The sequence below is a fragment of the Xyrauchen texanus genome, chromosome 34 (assembly GCF_025860055.1).
Source record: "Xyrauchen texanus isolate HMW12.3.18 chromosome 34, RBS_HiC_50CHRs, whole genome shotgun sequence".
NCBI lineage: Eukaryota > Metazoa > Chordata > Actinopteri > Cypriniformes > Catostomidae > Xyrauchen > Xyrauchen texanus.
Window position 1 is genome coordinate 8018719 of NC_068309.1, and position 16741 is coordinate 8035459.

The 16741-nt window shown below is 42.9% G+C and overlaps 1 protein-coding gene across 7 annotated transcripts in view; it reads right to left on the bottom strand.

The window, feature by feature from the left end:
- The window catches only part of ptpn13 (protein tyrosine phosphatase non-receptor type 13), a 110198-nt gene that overhangs the window by 2484 nt on the left and 90973 nt on the right, over positions 1 to 16741 (bottom strand). For 6 of the 7 annotated variants that reach the window (XM_052103888.1, XM_052103886.1, XM_052103887.1 and 3 more), the window contains 13 exons: positions 15323 to 15533; positions 14996 to 15081; positions 10743 to 10804; positions 10169 to 10324; positions 9900 to 10062; positions 7113 to 7208; positions 6931 to 7037; positions 5999 to 6054; positions 5732 to 5829; positions 4677 to 4825; positions 4409 to 4499; positions 3929 to 4266; positions 3600 to 3815 (listed from right to left, as the gene is read on the bottom strand). In XM_052103888.1, coding sequence (XP_051959848.1) covers positions 3600 to 3815; positions 3929 to 4266; positions 4409 to 4499; positions 4677 to 4825; positions 5732 to 5829; positions 5999 to 6054; positions 6931 to 7037; positions 7113 to 7208; positions 9900 to 10062; positions 10169 to 10324; positions 10743 to 10804; positions 14996 to 15081; positions 15323 to 15533 — 1829 coding nt within the window. The remainder of the gene's footprint in view (positions 1 to 3599; positions 3816 to 3928; positions 4267 to 4408; positions 4500 to 4676; positions 4826 to 5731; positions 5830 to 5998; positions 6055 to 6930; positions 7038 to 7112; positions 7209 to 9899; positions 10063 to 10168; positions 10325 to 10742; positions 10805 to 14995; positions 15082 to 15322; positions 15534 to 16741) is intronic. The other variant, XM_052103889.1, reaches the window with a different exon arrangement.

Below are 16741 nucleotides of genomic sequence, written 5' to 3' on the forward strand. Positions count from 1 at the left end.
CTGAGAGCCAAGGCGACCGCTTTCATTTCCAGACAGTTTATATGTAGGCGCTTTTCCGGGTTTGACCAAAAACCAGAGACAGGCCTGCCCTCGTAAAGGGCCCCCCATCCTATTTTGGAGGCATCTGTCGTGATCATTTTTCTCCGTGTGTTCACGCCCAGACTCACGCCGGTTTGATACCAGTCGACAGCCTTCCAGGGCGTCAGGGCTTTTATACAGCCGTGATTCGCTCTGATTAAAAAGTGGCCCGAGCGCCACGCGCGTGAGTGGGGACACGGCTCTTGAGCCAGCGTTGGAGAGGACGCATGTGCAACAATCCTAGCTGGAGTACAGCTGATGCCGAGGCCATGAGACCGAGCATCCTTTGAAATCGTTTGACGGAGCGGCTACCGCTCTGAATGATGTTGCAAGGCGCCGAATAGCGAGCGCGCGCTCTGATGAGAGGTGCGCCGTCATCTGCACTGAGTCTAGCACTATTCCCAGAAAAGAGATATTCTGGCTGGGGGATAGCACGCTCTTTGCAAAATTGATTCTCAGACCCAGGCATTCTAGATGTCTGATAATCCAAGATCTGTGCGTCGTTAACTGACTCTCTGATTGTGAGATTTACTCTGATTTACTCTGAGGTAATTCAGTATTCGCACTCCCCGCTGTCTCAGGTGTGCTGCGTCCATACATTTCGTGAATGTACAGGGGGCCAATGATAGGCCGAATGGTAGTACTGTGTACTGGTATGACTGTCCCTCGAAAGCGAATCTCAGAAATGGCCTGTGATGAGGCGCTATCGAATGTGAAAGTAAGCGTCTTTCAAATCCACTGATAGAAACCAATCCCCGGGCTGAACTTGCGCGAGGATATGTTTGGTCGTTAACATTCTGAACGAGCGAATCATTAAAGCTTTGTTCAGATGTCTGAGATCTAGGATGGGGCGGAGGCCACCGTCCTTTTCGGGACGAAAGTAGCGGCTGTAAAAACCCGCCTCGCTCATAGAGGGAGGAACAGTTTCTATAGCGCCCTTCTGTATCAGTTTGAGCACCTCGGTGCGTAGAACATGTGAAACATCTTTCCTCACTTCGTCTCGACCACCGCTGAAAAGCGGGGTGGTCTCTGGCGAATTGAAGCGAGTAACAGTGTTTTATTATGTTCAAAACCCATTTCGGCATGTCAGGGATTTTTTCCCAGGCTTTTGCTCGCACAGATATGGGCTGAATGCTGGCTGGGGGCGTGTCGCAGTGACGTATGGGCCCTGCCGGCGAATTGCCTTGTGCTAACACTGAGCTTACAGCTCTCAGAGGCGCGGGAGCGCGCTGAGCAGCTTTGTTGAGTGCCGAGTGCAGGGGTGCGTGTGAGATTACAGGCACGCACGCTATCTCCGTAATGCTCGCAGCATGAGCTGGAGAAATGTTTGAAACTTTATAGATAGTGTTTACGGGTGGGGGTGCATACATTGTAATAGGCACGCGCGCCACTTTCATAAAACTTCCCGTTCTTAGCGGGGAGTTTCTTGGCTCGCGCGTCGCATCTGTCATGCTCGCGGCATGAGCCAGAGAACTGTTTGAAACTGTATGGGCAGCTCTCATGGGTGGGGGTGCATATACCGTAGTAGGCACGCGCGCCATTTTCATAAAGCCTCCCGCTCGCGGCGGGGGGTTTTTGGGCATGCATACAGTGTTTGTGTGTAGGGGTGCATGCATGACAGCAGGCACGCGCGCTACCTTTATAGTATTTCCCGCTTTTACTGGGGAAGTGTTTATAACTGTGGGAACAGTGCTTGTGTGTAGTGGTGCATACATGACAATAGGCACACGATCCACATTTATGGGGCGTCCAGCTTGAGCTGGGGAAGTATTCGGCACTGTTTGGACAGTATTGATATGTGGGAATGCGCACTTTAGTGTGGACACGTGACCCCTTAGTGACACAGGCAGAAAATGACTCTTTTTGTGATTTCTGTGTGTTGCCGTTAAAACAGCGTTTGATTGCAGGTGAGCGAGTTCTGTGACTGGCCCATTGACTGCTGTACAGACATTTCCAGCCGCCTGTAAGGGGACTGGGTAATGCCTTGCAGGAACCACTCGTCCAGCCGGCTGCGGGCGGGTTCTTCCGGAGAAGACCAGTCGAGCCCGAGGTCTTCCACGGCTTTGGACAGGATGCGGACGATCTCTGAGTCCATGCTGGTGCCCGTGCTCGTGTCCGCTAATGTCGACGGCGCGGGGTCGAAGGCCGAGCCCGGCCAGTCGTCGGATGCAGCGTCAATGGAAAGGCTGTCATCCTTTTGACCGTCGTCCCCTGAAGCGCCGAACGAGACGAGACCCACCGCTCCGGAGGGGTGCTGGTCTGCCTGCGTGAATTGAACTGGCGGCAGGGATTCCTCGGGTGGTGGTGAAGCACGCGGGGACTGGCCCGGCGTGACGTCACTGAAGTCTGCGTGCTCTGGCGGCCTCCGTGAGCGGCACTTTTTCTTGCGCGGCTCGAACAGAGGGGATGGCAGCACGGTGGTAGCAGGCCCGTGATCAGGTCCCAGGCAGCGAGCGCAGAAAATGTGACGGTCCCCGTCAGGAAGAGGGCCTCTGCACGAGGCGCAGGTTGAAGGCATTTGAAACAACGCCTCGAATTTGCTCTTTTAATAAATGACAAAAAAGCGTTGCAGAGGCGAACACTTGCAAAGTAGCTTAGTAAAAGGATATCAAGGTGATGCGCGCCGGATGGCGTAGCAGAAGGCTTTGAAGGCGGCTGAAGGCGCCGGCGTCCTCGTAGCAGTCCTGCTGTAGGCTTGTCGACGGCAGGCGAAAAGACTCCAATAATCTGGAGGATCCAGCGAAGAGAAGGTCTTTGCTGAAGGAGATTAAATCTAAAGAACTCTCATGACGGGCTCTAATATATAGCCTTAGCCACGCCCATCTTGGCGGGCTCTGAGCGCGTGAGCCGGCGCGCTCATTGGTTGCGCGTTCAGAGTCGCCCCGTCATTGGTTCGAGCAAGTTGCCGCAGCACAGCCAATGACCGAGCTGCCTCACTCATTGCTGTCTGCTGTGCAGCTGCAATGCGTTTTACATAAAGACTTCAATATTTCTCGAGAAACGGAGTTTTCCCATAGCGTAAGCTACTTACGCAATAGGAGAGTCCTCTCGAGAGGGAATCATTTAAATATTGATCTGTTTCTCACCCACACATATCATATCGCTTCTAAAAAGTTGGATTAAACAACTAGAGTCATACTGATCACTTTTATGCTGCCTTTATATACTTTTTGGACTTTCAAAATTCTGGCTACCATTCACATGCATTGTATGGACTTACATAACTGAGATATTTTTCTAAAAATGTTGTGTTAAGCAGAAGAAATTCATGCACATCTGTTAGCATAAGACAGAGTACATGATGAGATAATTTTCCTTTTTGGGTGAACTATCTTTTTATGTATTATGTAAAGTAATATAAGTTTATTTATGTGACTTATTTATCAATTAATGTGTTACCAGCAACAAATAATACAGTCTTAGTATACTTTAGGTATAATGTCATTTATTTTATTATAACACAAAAAATAACATTACAATCGAAATCGTAAGACAATAATTATCAAAACACTGAAACTTACATCTGCATCTTTGCTGATGAGGCCAAGAACCACATCTATACAAATAAGTGTTCCTGATCGTCCAATCCCAGCACTGCAGTGGGTGATGATGGGGCCTGAATAGTGGATATGTCTCATATAGGAAATAAAGGTTAGGAGCTGTTCGGGTTGAGTCGGAGTCCCATGATCAGGCCAGCCAGTGTAATTCAGATGTGTGACTCGCTGGATCTCATTGGTCTATATATCAATAAAGCAAGAAATTCAGATACATACATATACAATTATGAGGGTTAGTTAGCGTTAGGTAAGGGTTATAAACACAGGGTTACATGAGTCAAACGGTCTTTCACCTGGATGTCTTTGACCTCTATGAGCCGAATGACAAAGTTGTCCAGGTGCTGATCTTTGACCAGTGTGATCTGAAGATGGTCATTCACCATCTCAGGCGAGTGGGGCGTGTCAGGCCAGTACCTCTGACATTTTACTTTCCCGCCCTCCACTTCCTGTGTCATCATGGCGATCACGTTGGACTTCTGCTCCCAAACCATCTGCCAGAAATCGCCCAGCGTGGTGGGTAACGGCCCCTGGCACGCAATGTACATGAAATCCTCTTCCTTAACCGGCATCTTGATGAAGTTTGCGTTAATGTAGCCGCCATCCTTTCCCAACGTGACCCTAGTTGTGTCGACTAAAAGAATGACAGAAAGGGAGCACGATAATAAACACTAAAAAAAGATCAGATAAAGAAGGATACATTGATAACCATCAGTTTTATCCGCAGAAAATCGATGTAGGAGGCAAATAAGGATGTTGTTGTTTTTTAAACTTACATGGAACAATGTTTTTGTAGCGGTTTTTCTTCTTGTTCTCTTTGGTCTGGCCGATCAGACAGTCATCTAAGGGCTGCAAATTTTGCAGATTCTTTGGAGGAAGAACATTTGCAGATACAAATAAATTAAATTTGTTCAAATACAGTATTTCTAGCAATTGCATATCTAAAAAGAATGACAGGTGCATCTATAAATCAGTATAAAACTGAGATTGGACTCATTAGATATGCATATGACACCTATGATTTCAATAATATATTTTAAGTACCTCAAACTCTTGCAGAGGAACTTTCTGTTCCAGTAGACCCCTTATCATACGGACCACAGTGTTGAGTTCAGTGGATGTATAATGGCCGTCAGGAACTACTTTAACCAGCGTAAGAGATGTCAACTCATCCTCTGTAACAATTGGTCCATCTGAAATTAAGAAAGAAGGATAGGAGCATTTATTTAAATACATTTAAAAGCAAAACATTAAAAATTAGATAAAACTCTTCATTAGAATAACACAACCTAAGCATAACAACCTAAATAATTTCTGAATTGCAACAACCGGCCATAAAGGAATAGTTCACCTAAAAATTAAAATTCTCTCATATTTATACAGATGTGTATGACTTTCTTTTTCTGCAGAACACAAACAAATATTTCTAGAAGAATATCTCAGCTCTGGAGGTCCATACAATGCAAGTGAATGGTGGCCAGAACATTTAAGCTCCATAAAAGCACATAAACGCAGCATTAAAAAAAAAAATCATATGATTCCATGTCAACCGATTTTAGGTAAGAACAGACCAATATATGACTTCTTATTACTGTACATCTTGTCATTATAGTCTCTAGGCACGATCATTATTTCAAGCTAAATTACACTTCCTAGTGCTTGAAGTATACGCAGAGATCTAGATGGGGCAAGGAAGTGTAATCAAGCTTGAAATCACTATCGCCAAGGAGACTGCTCATGTCAAGGTTTATAGTGAAAAAGGAGTTACATTTTTGCCTGTTCTCATCCAAAACCAATTGGATCGCTTTAGAAGACATGGATTAAACCATTGAAGTCATATGGATTACTTTTATACAGCCTTTTTGACAGCTTCAACGCTTTGTTTACCATTCACTTGGACCTACAGAGCTGAGATATCATTCTAAAAGTCTTTGTTTGTGTTCTGCAGAAGAAAGAAAGTTATACACATCTGTATAAATGATGAGAGAATTTTCATTTTTGGGTGAAATTTAAAAAACATCTGCTCACAGTAAAACAAGATAGATGTAGCATTTCCCTGTGAAAAACTTAAATGTTAAAAAGGGTTGCTGGTAACCAACCTTCAGTAAATTTAGAATTGATGTTCTCTATGGGCAGCTCATCACTTCCCCATGTGATCTCATCTTCATCCAGTGGACCTGATGATGACTGCATGGCACTAAAAAGAGAGCATAGATTTGCCAAGTCAAATCAGGAAAAAAGCACCTATCAGCTAAAACAAAGCTAAAAGATTAAAACATGTTTGTTAGTTATGTAGATGTAAGTTGCAGTTTCAGCACTGATGAGAGGGTTGTAAAATTGTATGTGGTGGTTTTCATCTTTCTCACCTGTTATTCAGTGGATCATCAACATTTTCTTCTTTCCAGTCTGCCTTCCGAGAGGTCTGAAGACACAAAAAACATACTATAATACAACGTGGTCAGAAATTAATGAGGGCGAAATTCAAAATGTATAGGACCAAAAATGCCCTATAATGAATTCCTCCTTTTTTGTGAACATGTGACAAATGTTCTAATATTTTATTCCAAGACTAATACATATTATCAGAAATTGTTTTGATTTCAATTTAGATACAACCGTACTGAATTAATATTAATACAATTGATTAAATTCAAGAATTTTACATTAATGTACGATACACTGTATTTTTAAATGCCATCATAAAATAAAAAATACCACTAGGGGAAAAATATTGCCCCATGACAATAAAAAAAAAGTTAATTTTTTACACTTTAATACAGAACCTGGCATGGATACACTTAGTAAAATTTGTGTTTATGGTGCAATGACACCTAGTGGCATAGATACAGCTACACATAAAAACAGAAGTTCTTAGGTAGCTAAATTATTGTAAAATTGAGCTATTCTCAGTTAGCCCTAATTAATTTATTCCACACGTGAAAGCATCAAATTACAGGAGATTACTGAGATATACGACTACAGTCTTCATCTCATGTGAGTACATCATTTTAATCTTAATATATTAACATTATTTTTTATTATTATTGTATAAAAGTTAAGCAATTAGCAAAAAAAAAAAAAAAAAAAAAAAAAGCACAGAGAGCATCTTTAAATAATGCACTTTATCTAAATAAACTAGAACTATTTTTAAAACAAAGATTAATAACATTTACTGTCTCTATCCATCCATCCAAAATTCATAAAAAAAATCCATTAAGTACTTAAACAACCAAAACCAGAGCTGCACTTGCTGTGAAATATTTTAATTATTTAAAACAATATAGGCTGCCTGTGGTACCTCTGGAGAGTCTTCTGGCAAAGAGGAGCCGTCGCAGTCTGTGTCCTCTGATAGGTCGACACTTCCTTCCTTTTCTTTCAGTTTCTCTAGAGAGCCTGTGTCATAGTCTAGAACACAGACGTGCACAATTCTGAGCATATCTGCACATGACATACATATAGAATGTGTTGTGATCATTGTACCTATCGGAGGAAGGGGAGGTGGATTGATGCTCTTGCTTTGTTCGGATGGTGTCTGGAGTTTTGTCTTGACACCACTGTCTTCACTCACTTCTGAGACTGTACAAACAATAACATTGAGATCAATAGGGATTATATAATGTAAAAGCTGATTTTCCTTGGGGTAACATGTAGATGTCTTCAGGGTAAAGTTGCAGTAGCAACAGAGAGAGTGTGAAATATGGCCCTTTTAAAGACAAATGTAACATGAATCTCTATAAGTTTGAGTTGTGGGTGTGCATTTATTATTATTTATGAATAAACAATGCTCTCTCCAACAACTTCTCACACACCCCTCGACATACTGGTAGGGGTGGGGGAACAGGTTTGCTCATTCATAATAACTGGACTTTTTCAATACAGGCTTCACTATGTAACAATACATATTTTGAATTCCATGCCATTACTACAATGCAACCCACAAAAATACATGTTGTTCTCATCTATCGCCCTCCAGGTCAGCTGACAAGCTTTCTTGAGGAGTTGGATGTCCTGCTGTCCTCCTTGCCAGAGGATGGCAGGCCACTTGTGGTTCTTGGTGATTTCAACATACACCAAGACAAGCCCCAGGCCATTGAACTGAATACTCTTCTGGCCTCATTTGACTTGGAAAGACTACACACCACAGCAACTCACGTAACTGTACCACCTCAAATATTCTTGTTACAACTTTACATGTCTCTGATAACTACTTTGTTCAATTCAACACGATTCTCCCATCCATAGTAAAACCGACTCCACCTTTGGTTTCCTTTCACATAACCACCGTTCCCTCTCACCCTCTCGCCTTTCCACTGATGTCTCTGCCTCTCTTCCCACAATAAATTTATTTTCCACGCTTGATGTAAACACTGCCACAGAAACACTTAGCTCTACTTTAACAACCTGTCTATACAACATCTATCCACTCTCCTCTAGACCAGCACGTACTACACCACCCAGACCCTGGCTGTCTGACGTCCTTTGTGAACATCAGACTGATCTCAGGGCAGCTGAGAGGAGATGGCGGAAATCTAAAGATCCAGCCGATCTAGGTAAATATCAGCTTCTGCTTGCAACTTTTTCAGATAACGTTAAAGCTGCAAAAACTTCATATTACCAGACCAAGATCAACAGCACCACAGACACTCGTATCTTGTTTAGAACATTCAACACACTTCTCTGTCCTCCCCCTCCACCACCTGACACATCACTGACAGGAGATATCTTCGCCACATTTTTTACTAATAAGGTTACAGCCATCAGCAATACATTCACTGCACCACACCCTGTCAAACACCCACCTCCTGTATGCAACCCTTCTTTCCCTATGTTCTCTCCTTTAACTGACACTGAGGTCTCTAAACTCCTCCTCTCCAACCACCCCACCACCTGTTCCCTTGACCCCATTCCATCACACCTTCTCCAGGCCATCTCTCCGTCCATCCTACCTGCACTTACATATATAATTAACACTTCTCTTATTGCAGGCACTTTTCCCACTTCATTTAAGCTGGCTCGAATAACCCTGCTGCTGAAAAAACCTGCACTTAACCCCACACAGATAGAACACTACAGACCAGTCTCTCTCATCCCATTCATGGCAAAAACACTTGAAAGGGCAGTTTTCAATCAGATCTCTGCCTATCTCTCACAGAACAAGCTGCTGGATGACAATCAGTCAGGCTTCAAAATTGGACACTCCACTGAGACTGCCCTGCTGTCTGTTACAGAGTCGCTGAGACAGGCGAAAGCTGAGTCCAGATCATCCGTTCTGATTCTGCTGGACCTTTCTGCTGCCTTTGACACAGTCAACCATCAGATCCTACTCTCCACCCTCTCTAAACTGGGCATCACCGGAACTGTGCTTGGCTGGTTCAACTCCTATCTCTCAGATAGGTCCTTCAAGGTCCTTTCCAGCCCAACGACACCACAGTGACCGCTCTAATCGCTGCCTGTCTGGCAGACATCTCAGCCTGGATGAAGGAACACCACCTGCAACTCAACCCAGCCAAGACCGAACTCCTTGTCTTTCCAGCCAACCCTGCTGTTGAACACAACATCACCGTGCAGCTGGTTCCAACTACAGTGTCGCCTTCCAAAATGGTCAGAAATCTAGGGGTAAGCATTGATGATGAGCTAAATTTCACAGACCACATCTCAAAGACTGAAAGATCATGTAGATTTACATTCTACAATATCAGGAAGACCTTTCCTCTCTGTACATGCCACACAACTGCTCGTTCTGTCACTTCTCATAACTAGACTGGACTACTGTAACGCTCTCATTGCAGGCCTTCCTGCATGTGCTATTAGACCTCTGCAAATGATCCAGAATGCAGCAGCACGTCTGGTCTTTAATGAACCAAAGAGAGCACATGTTACACCACTCTTTGTCTCTCTCCACTGGCTGCCGGTTCATGCACGTACTAAATTCAAGGCCCTGATGCTGGCATACAAAACAGTCACTGGATCTGCTCCAGCATACCTAAAAACATTTATGCAGAGCTACGTTCCCACCAGAAGTCTGCGGTCGGCTAAGGAACATCACCTTGTCGTACCAAAACAAAGAAGCATCAAAACACTTTCCCGGCCTTTCAGTTTCATCATACCACATTGGTGGAATGACCTTCCCAACTCAATACGTGAAGCTGACTCACTCTCCATCTTCAAAAAACGGCTAAAAACACATCTTTTCCAAGAGCACTTAACCAGTCACTAAAAAAAAATTTCAAATTACAATTCTTGTATGTAAATTCATGTAGACAATACCGTTGTTGCCATTAACATTGGATTTGAGAGGCAGATAGCCCAGGTACGTGTTGGGCATTTGGTCAGGTGGTCGGGAAACGATCATGTGCACCACACCTTTTGCTTTACGGATGGTTGTGACTGCTTTGGAGTGAGACACGGCAATCAACAGATCATCATTGACCTGTAAACACACAAATGCCCAGCTTTCATAAATGCAATTCTTAACTTCGACTTAACAACTAAAAAAAACTGTATTACAAAATTACATTATTTTTTTATGTAATTACCTTTAGTAAACGATCGCCAACTTGTAATGTGCCTGCTGTGTCTGCGGTGCCTCCAGGGGTTATAGATTTCACGAAAATGCCCCTCTCTCCACCAATCACAGAAAAGCCCAGGCCCCCTGCTGGCGGTTTCTCCAATTGCAGCTTTACAATCTGTTCCTATGGAAACATGAGACAGATGGAGAGGAAAGGAAAATATTATTATAATTAGTTACTTTGCATTCAGTGATGGAACTAGCTCCAGTTGTTAGCCCTTTGCTGAGGTGTTTCCTGAAATACAATCTAATTACCCTATTATACCCTGCTGTTTTTGGTATTGTTTGTATTGTTGTACACTGGCAGCTCCTGTCACCAAGACAAATTCCTTGTATGTGTAAGCATACTTGGCAATAATGCTGATTCTTCTTCTGATACCAGACTAGAGAAATCTGACCTGTCTATCTAGCCTGCCTCGGTTTAAGTTTCAGGCTGTTTTTGTCCCTTCTCATAAGACAAATATATCACCCACCACAACATGTCTTTGACAATTCTGAGAATGTCAAAGATTAAAGATAATATCATTATTAGGTAATCTTACCTCAGCAGGACAGATACCGGATAGGGCCTCTATTTCGTTCCTATCATTGCTATGGAGATAACCTATGATACAAAGAGAGAACAAGAGGAAAATGAGGTCATGGTGTGAAAGAAAACTTGATATATATATATAATATATATATAATTATTATTTAGTTTACAACTGAAAAGAGTTACAGTACTGCTACTAGAGCATCAAAACTAACTAACTAAATAAAAAATATAACCAGCTGTAAACCAGACTAACCAACTAACCATTAACTAACAAACAAACCTACCAACAAACAAATAAACAATCTACCAAGCAAACTAACACACAGACAAACTATCAACTAACTACAAACTAAACAAACAAATGAATAAACTAACCACCTAACAAACAACAAACAAACTAACCAAAAAACAAATAAACATTCTAACAACTAACTATAAAATTAAAAATAAACAAACAAACAAGTTAATGAATAAATAAAATTAACATGCAAACTAACAGACAAACCATAAACAAAAAAACAACTAGCAAACAAGCAACTTAAATTAATCAAACTCACTAACAAATTTGCAAAAAAATAACAATAAATGAACAAATAAGCTAACACACACACAAACAAACAAACAAACAAATAAATAAAAACAAACTAACAAGCAAACAGACAAACTAACGTCTCGGTCTCACTGAGACAGAGGTTACAAACATAACTAAGTGACCGAGACATTGCGAAGCTACGCATATGGGAGTGCCTTCTTATAGGACCAAGTTGAAACCTTTCTACAATATGCCAATATTCTAATATTGGCTATGGTGTTTGAGCCCTGCCTGTTTTGGCACGAAACTGTCCTCTATAAAAACAGGTGACTGAGAACAAGGAGCGCATCGCTCATGCCTCGAAACCTCGAGTATGCAATGTCTCGTTCCCTTCATCTCAGGGAACCGAGGTTACGTACTTAACCAAGACGTTCCCTTACGACACCGTACACTTGACATTGCGTAGTTATGCATATGGGGAACAGAATCCCATCATGCCACACTACACGACATAACTGAGTCCTGCATCTAATCGCTCTTGAAGAAATATTAGAATTTCATGTATGGGCCAGTTTACAGGGTCCTTGCCATGTAAGAGACACCAATCAGTGAACCTTCCATTTTAGTGCATAGACGCGTCTCATGAACGGTGCTCTGGCCTGTAATATGGTGTTCATGACTGAACGGGTCAGTTCTGGCACATATGCAGGTTCCACAGCTGGGGATGCCAGATTGTGCCTTGTGCCTGAGAGCGGAGATCCCTCAATACCCGTGGTATTTCCCATGGTGAGCTGTACAGCATCTCCACCATTTCTGGAAACCATGGCTGGTTGGGCAATTTTGGCGCAACTAATAGAACCGTTTACTTGTGCTCTTGGACTTTTCATATGCGAATAAGCCATATTTGCATTTCGCCGGCCATTTTGAGCTATTGCATTTGTGTGCCATTGCCATTGGATCTTGGAACTTTGAATACCAGGGGGGCAGTGGGCATTCTCAACTGAGGCAAATAGATTTATTTCTGCTTTGCCGAATATTTCCCAAATCCTCAGTACAGCTTGAGGATGAAGTCTCCATTTGCCCGGTATCACCCCTTGGCGTGTCCGTGCGAAATTCAGGCGGCCTGGGACCTATGTCCCTCTCAGGGAGAGGAGATGATGCTTGCTCCATAGGAGGAGACGACGAGTCAGTCTCAACAGTGGCAGTGAATGAATTCCGCCTTGGCGGTTTATATGCCACAACTGTCATGTTGTCTGAGTGAACCAGGACATGACAGTTTGCTATTTCTGACTGAAAAGCTTTTAAGGCTAGAAATAGAGCGGATAGCTCTTGGTGCTGCGTGACAACTTTCCCAAGCAAAACACCTCGCTGGTAAAACGCAGGACCTGTCCATGGTGCTATAGCAGCTATACAGCGGCAGGATATAGTGATGCGCATGGGTCCTTGGCACCAAGCACGCCGTGGCACACAACGCTTCAGCCAGCACTGAAGAGGTCTCATGTACAAGAGACCTAATGGAATGACAGCGGATGCTGCCGCCATAAATCCCAATGCTTTCTGAAACAACTTCAGAGGAAGTGGTCTCCACAGTTTGAACTGAGACAGACATAGTAGAATGGCTGAAGCAGTAAGTCTCTTTGCTGACATAACAAAGCCACTGATTGTGCCAGTAACAGCCAATCGCCAAGGTAATTCAAGATGCGTACGCTGCTCAGTCTCAGAGGGGTGAGAACCGCATCGATGCACTTTGTGAATGTGCGAGGAGCCAGAGACAGTCCGAAGGGCAGGACTTTGAATTGATACACTGTTCCCTCGAATGCGAAGCTCAAAAACATCCTGTGATTGTATGAAAGGACACATCCTTCAGATCTATGGACGCAAACCAATTGTGTGGGCATACATGCGATAAGATCCATTTCTGAGTAATCATTTTGAATGGCTACTTTGAGTGAGCGATTTAAATGTCTCAGATCCAGGATTGGACGAAGTCCGCTGTCTTTCTTTGGAACAAGAAAATAACGGCTGTAAAACCCATTTTGTCCATTACAATTTGGCACAATCTCTATTGCATTTTTCATGATGAGATTGTGTATTTCGGCTCATAACACAGGCGCATCTTTGGACAAAACCAATGGAAGGAAGAACGCTGTTTAAATGGGGTGTCCGGCCTGCAAATTGGATCATATAACCATGTTCATATAACCATCGTTTTTTGCACCTATTCTGAAATAACTGTTAAGGCTCGTCACACATCCACGTAATGGGACAGAAGGTAATTTGGTTTGCTCACTGTATGATATGATGCTCGCGACAGGGAAGTGGTTGCACATAATGTGTGTGCTTTGTAGAGGAAAATGGATCTTTAATGTATTGTGTCTCCAATCAAGCCTTTTTTGGAGCAGACCCAGAGGGAACTGCGGGCTCTGCTTTCCACTTCAAAGTGTTGTGCCCGTCAGGAGCGCTTTTGCTGCGCATGCTGATATGCAAGATCCGGAGCCGGTGCTAACGCAAAACAGAACGAGGGCGAACCGGCTGTGATATACTCCATTTATGCATAAAGTGTTTCATAGCCTTTGACTGCTGCCGAGTCACGAAATGCACAGCACACTTATTCACAGTGCCGCTAAAGAGGCCGGCTGGAGACATTGGAGCATCCAACAGAGTGGCTTTTTCCTTATCACTCATTTCTGTGAGGGTCAGCCAGAACTGCCAGGTTGCAACAGGACTTAATAGAGTTTGTTATGAACTTTGGGAAGAATGGGATGCTGCCGTTTGATGCGTCCAGATTGCATGAACCATTAATCAAGGCGAGACTGTTCAGGTTCATTTGGGGGAGACCACTCAAGGTGAAGCTCTTCAACCCCCCTTGTAAGGAAACTGAGCATTTCCCTGTCAGTGGCACATGCACAATCCTCGCCCTAACATGGTGGAGGGGCAGCAGCATCATCCACTGAACACACGCCTGATGCAGCAAGAGACATGACATCATCATTATTATCCCCAGCATCAGAACTGCTGCACGAGACGAGACCGCCCGCTCTTTAAGAAGGTCGGAGCTCATCTCGCTTGTAGCGTAACAGAAAACATCAGATTCTTAGAGATTGAGGGGCTTGCGCGCATGGGCTGCCACAAAGACCACCTCAAGTCATCCTGCTTGTCCTCGCGGCCCTGCTGTGCCTCCTCATGTGAATCCTCTGTTATCACTGAAGAGGCGGGTGGGAGTGCGCATGAGGCTGAATCGTCCCTCAGAATGAGGGTGATTCACGAGCGAAGCGTCTTGAGACTCATGCCCTCAAAGTGAGGACTGTCTGTCTCCATGACTGTCTGTCTCCATTCACTCACTCATTCTTGATACACAATGCTATTGTTAATCATTACCCATGCAAAGAGATTAACCAATAACAACAGAGGTCATTTAAATAAACAAGTATTAAAAGGTACAGTAGCAAGAATCAGAAACCTGTTATATTCTTTAGGCCAGAGAGAGGGTGGAGAATGGCCATAAACAAAATTACTTTCTTTTTGGTGTAAGATAACTTGACTAATGTTATATATATATTTTTCTTTTATAATTTCTTTATTTATTGATAGACAGTAGTAGCGAACAGAGGGACATGAAATAAAGGGGACCAGGATGGGAACATCCTGAGCACATGAGCTCAACACATCGGAGCACCCACAAAGCCATCAGATAATTAAGAACGTTTAATATGTTTCTGAAAGCTTACCATTCATACTCTGGGAGACTTTCGAGCTGATGTTATTGTTCAATAACGAGATCTCCTCTTCATCTGGAAAAACAGGCTTTCCATCCCTACAGGCATATAGGAGTTAGACAGTGGCATCCGTCCAGAAGTATTACAAGCATCTATGACAACTAATAAAAACGTCCATCAAAAACATCTTCCCTGTTTTAGAGTTCCAACATTTGCAAGTGTGTCACTCTGTGCATCTTTTTTGCCTCTTTGGAAGAACTTTATTGCGATATTTCTGATTCCTCTCGAGTATGAAGCCATCAACGAGAGTCACCCAAGTCACTTGTGTGTATAACTCACCTGGTGGCTTTGAGTGTTAGATTCCTCAATGACAGCTGAAGGAGCCTGCAGCTCTCACTCAAAGTCAGATACTGTGTCGGAGCTCCGTTGATGTAATGTATGATATCCAGGTGTCTCAAACTACCTTCTGCAGAGGCTTCAGACCCTGGGATAATATCCTTTACGTACAACACGCCCACCCCACTGTCACTTCCTCCATCAAGAACCAGACCTACAAGTAATGGCCACACACACCCAGAGAACAAACACTTTGATAAGCAGGATACATCCAAGTGAATGAGCTGTGCTAACTCTAACAGTGATTGCTCATATTCTACAGCAGAGAATAACCACAGGCTGTCTTTCGTTTGCTTCTCTATCTCTCTCTCTCTTTCTCTCTGTAAGGTGAAATCTGACACGCTTATCTAGCTTGTTGTCTAACCCATGAGCTTTTTTTTCCAGTAAAAGACAGGTGGTATTTGTTTATACTGATGTATATCTGTGTCTTTGGGTGACCCAGTTAGGTCCTGTTGACCTCTGATAGTCAGATAATACTAATGCTCCACGTGCTTCGGTCAAACCAAGCGGACTCTACAAATCAACTGCTGGTTTACTCGATCAACAGTATCAGGTGTATTTAACTACTATGTACAAACATTAAAATACATACAATACAATGTATATATTGTGTTAATACATGTTGTTCTACAAACTCAAAAGGATCCCATTTGCTGCTATTGAGACAGAGGTACGGGTTGGTTCAGGGTTAGGTTAACAGTGTACCTACAGATGTAATTAAATGCAGGTACTTTAAAATGTAAACACAATGCAACAACACATATGTACATAATTAGTACATTGTAGAAAATGCTAATATAAAGCGGGTCCTACCAATTTAAACAGAGATGGAAAAGAACAGTCATAATACTCTCTGTTGTTAAACGGACCTCCGATACACTTGATTCTGATTGGTCAATAACAGAATTGTGTGGTCAAATGTTTTGTACAATCCCCGATAAATGGATATTTGGCCATTATCTAAACCAGGGGACAACCAGTTTCCTACATTCTGGTGTTACTGGCTCTGGTTTTACTATGTGGACTCCATCGTGTGACTCAAACGATAAGCTAACTGTAGTTAAAATGGCCTTGGAAGACTATGGTATTATACAGAATATATATAGTGTTCATAAAACTTTTGATAGATGGTTAGGAGTTCAGGAGTCCCCAGTTTAAACAAAAAAGCGAACACATCTCTCGGAAGAACAATGAACTGGTAAGAGATAAATACCTGGGTGAAAGAACTGAAAATAGACAACATATTAAAAGGCATGTTATATTGTATCTAATATGTAAGCTAACTATTACATAGAAAAACAAACTAGGGTAGCAGACTAATAATAACATCTAAATATTGTTATTTGGTATAATGTTTGTCTT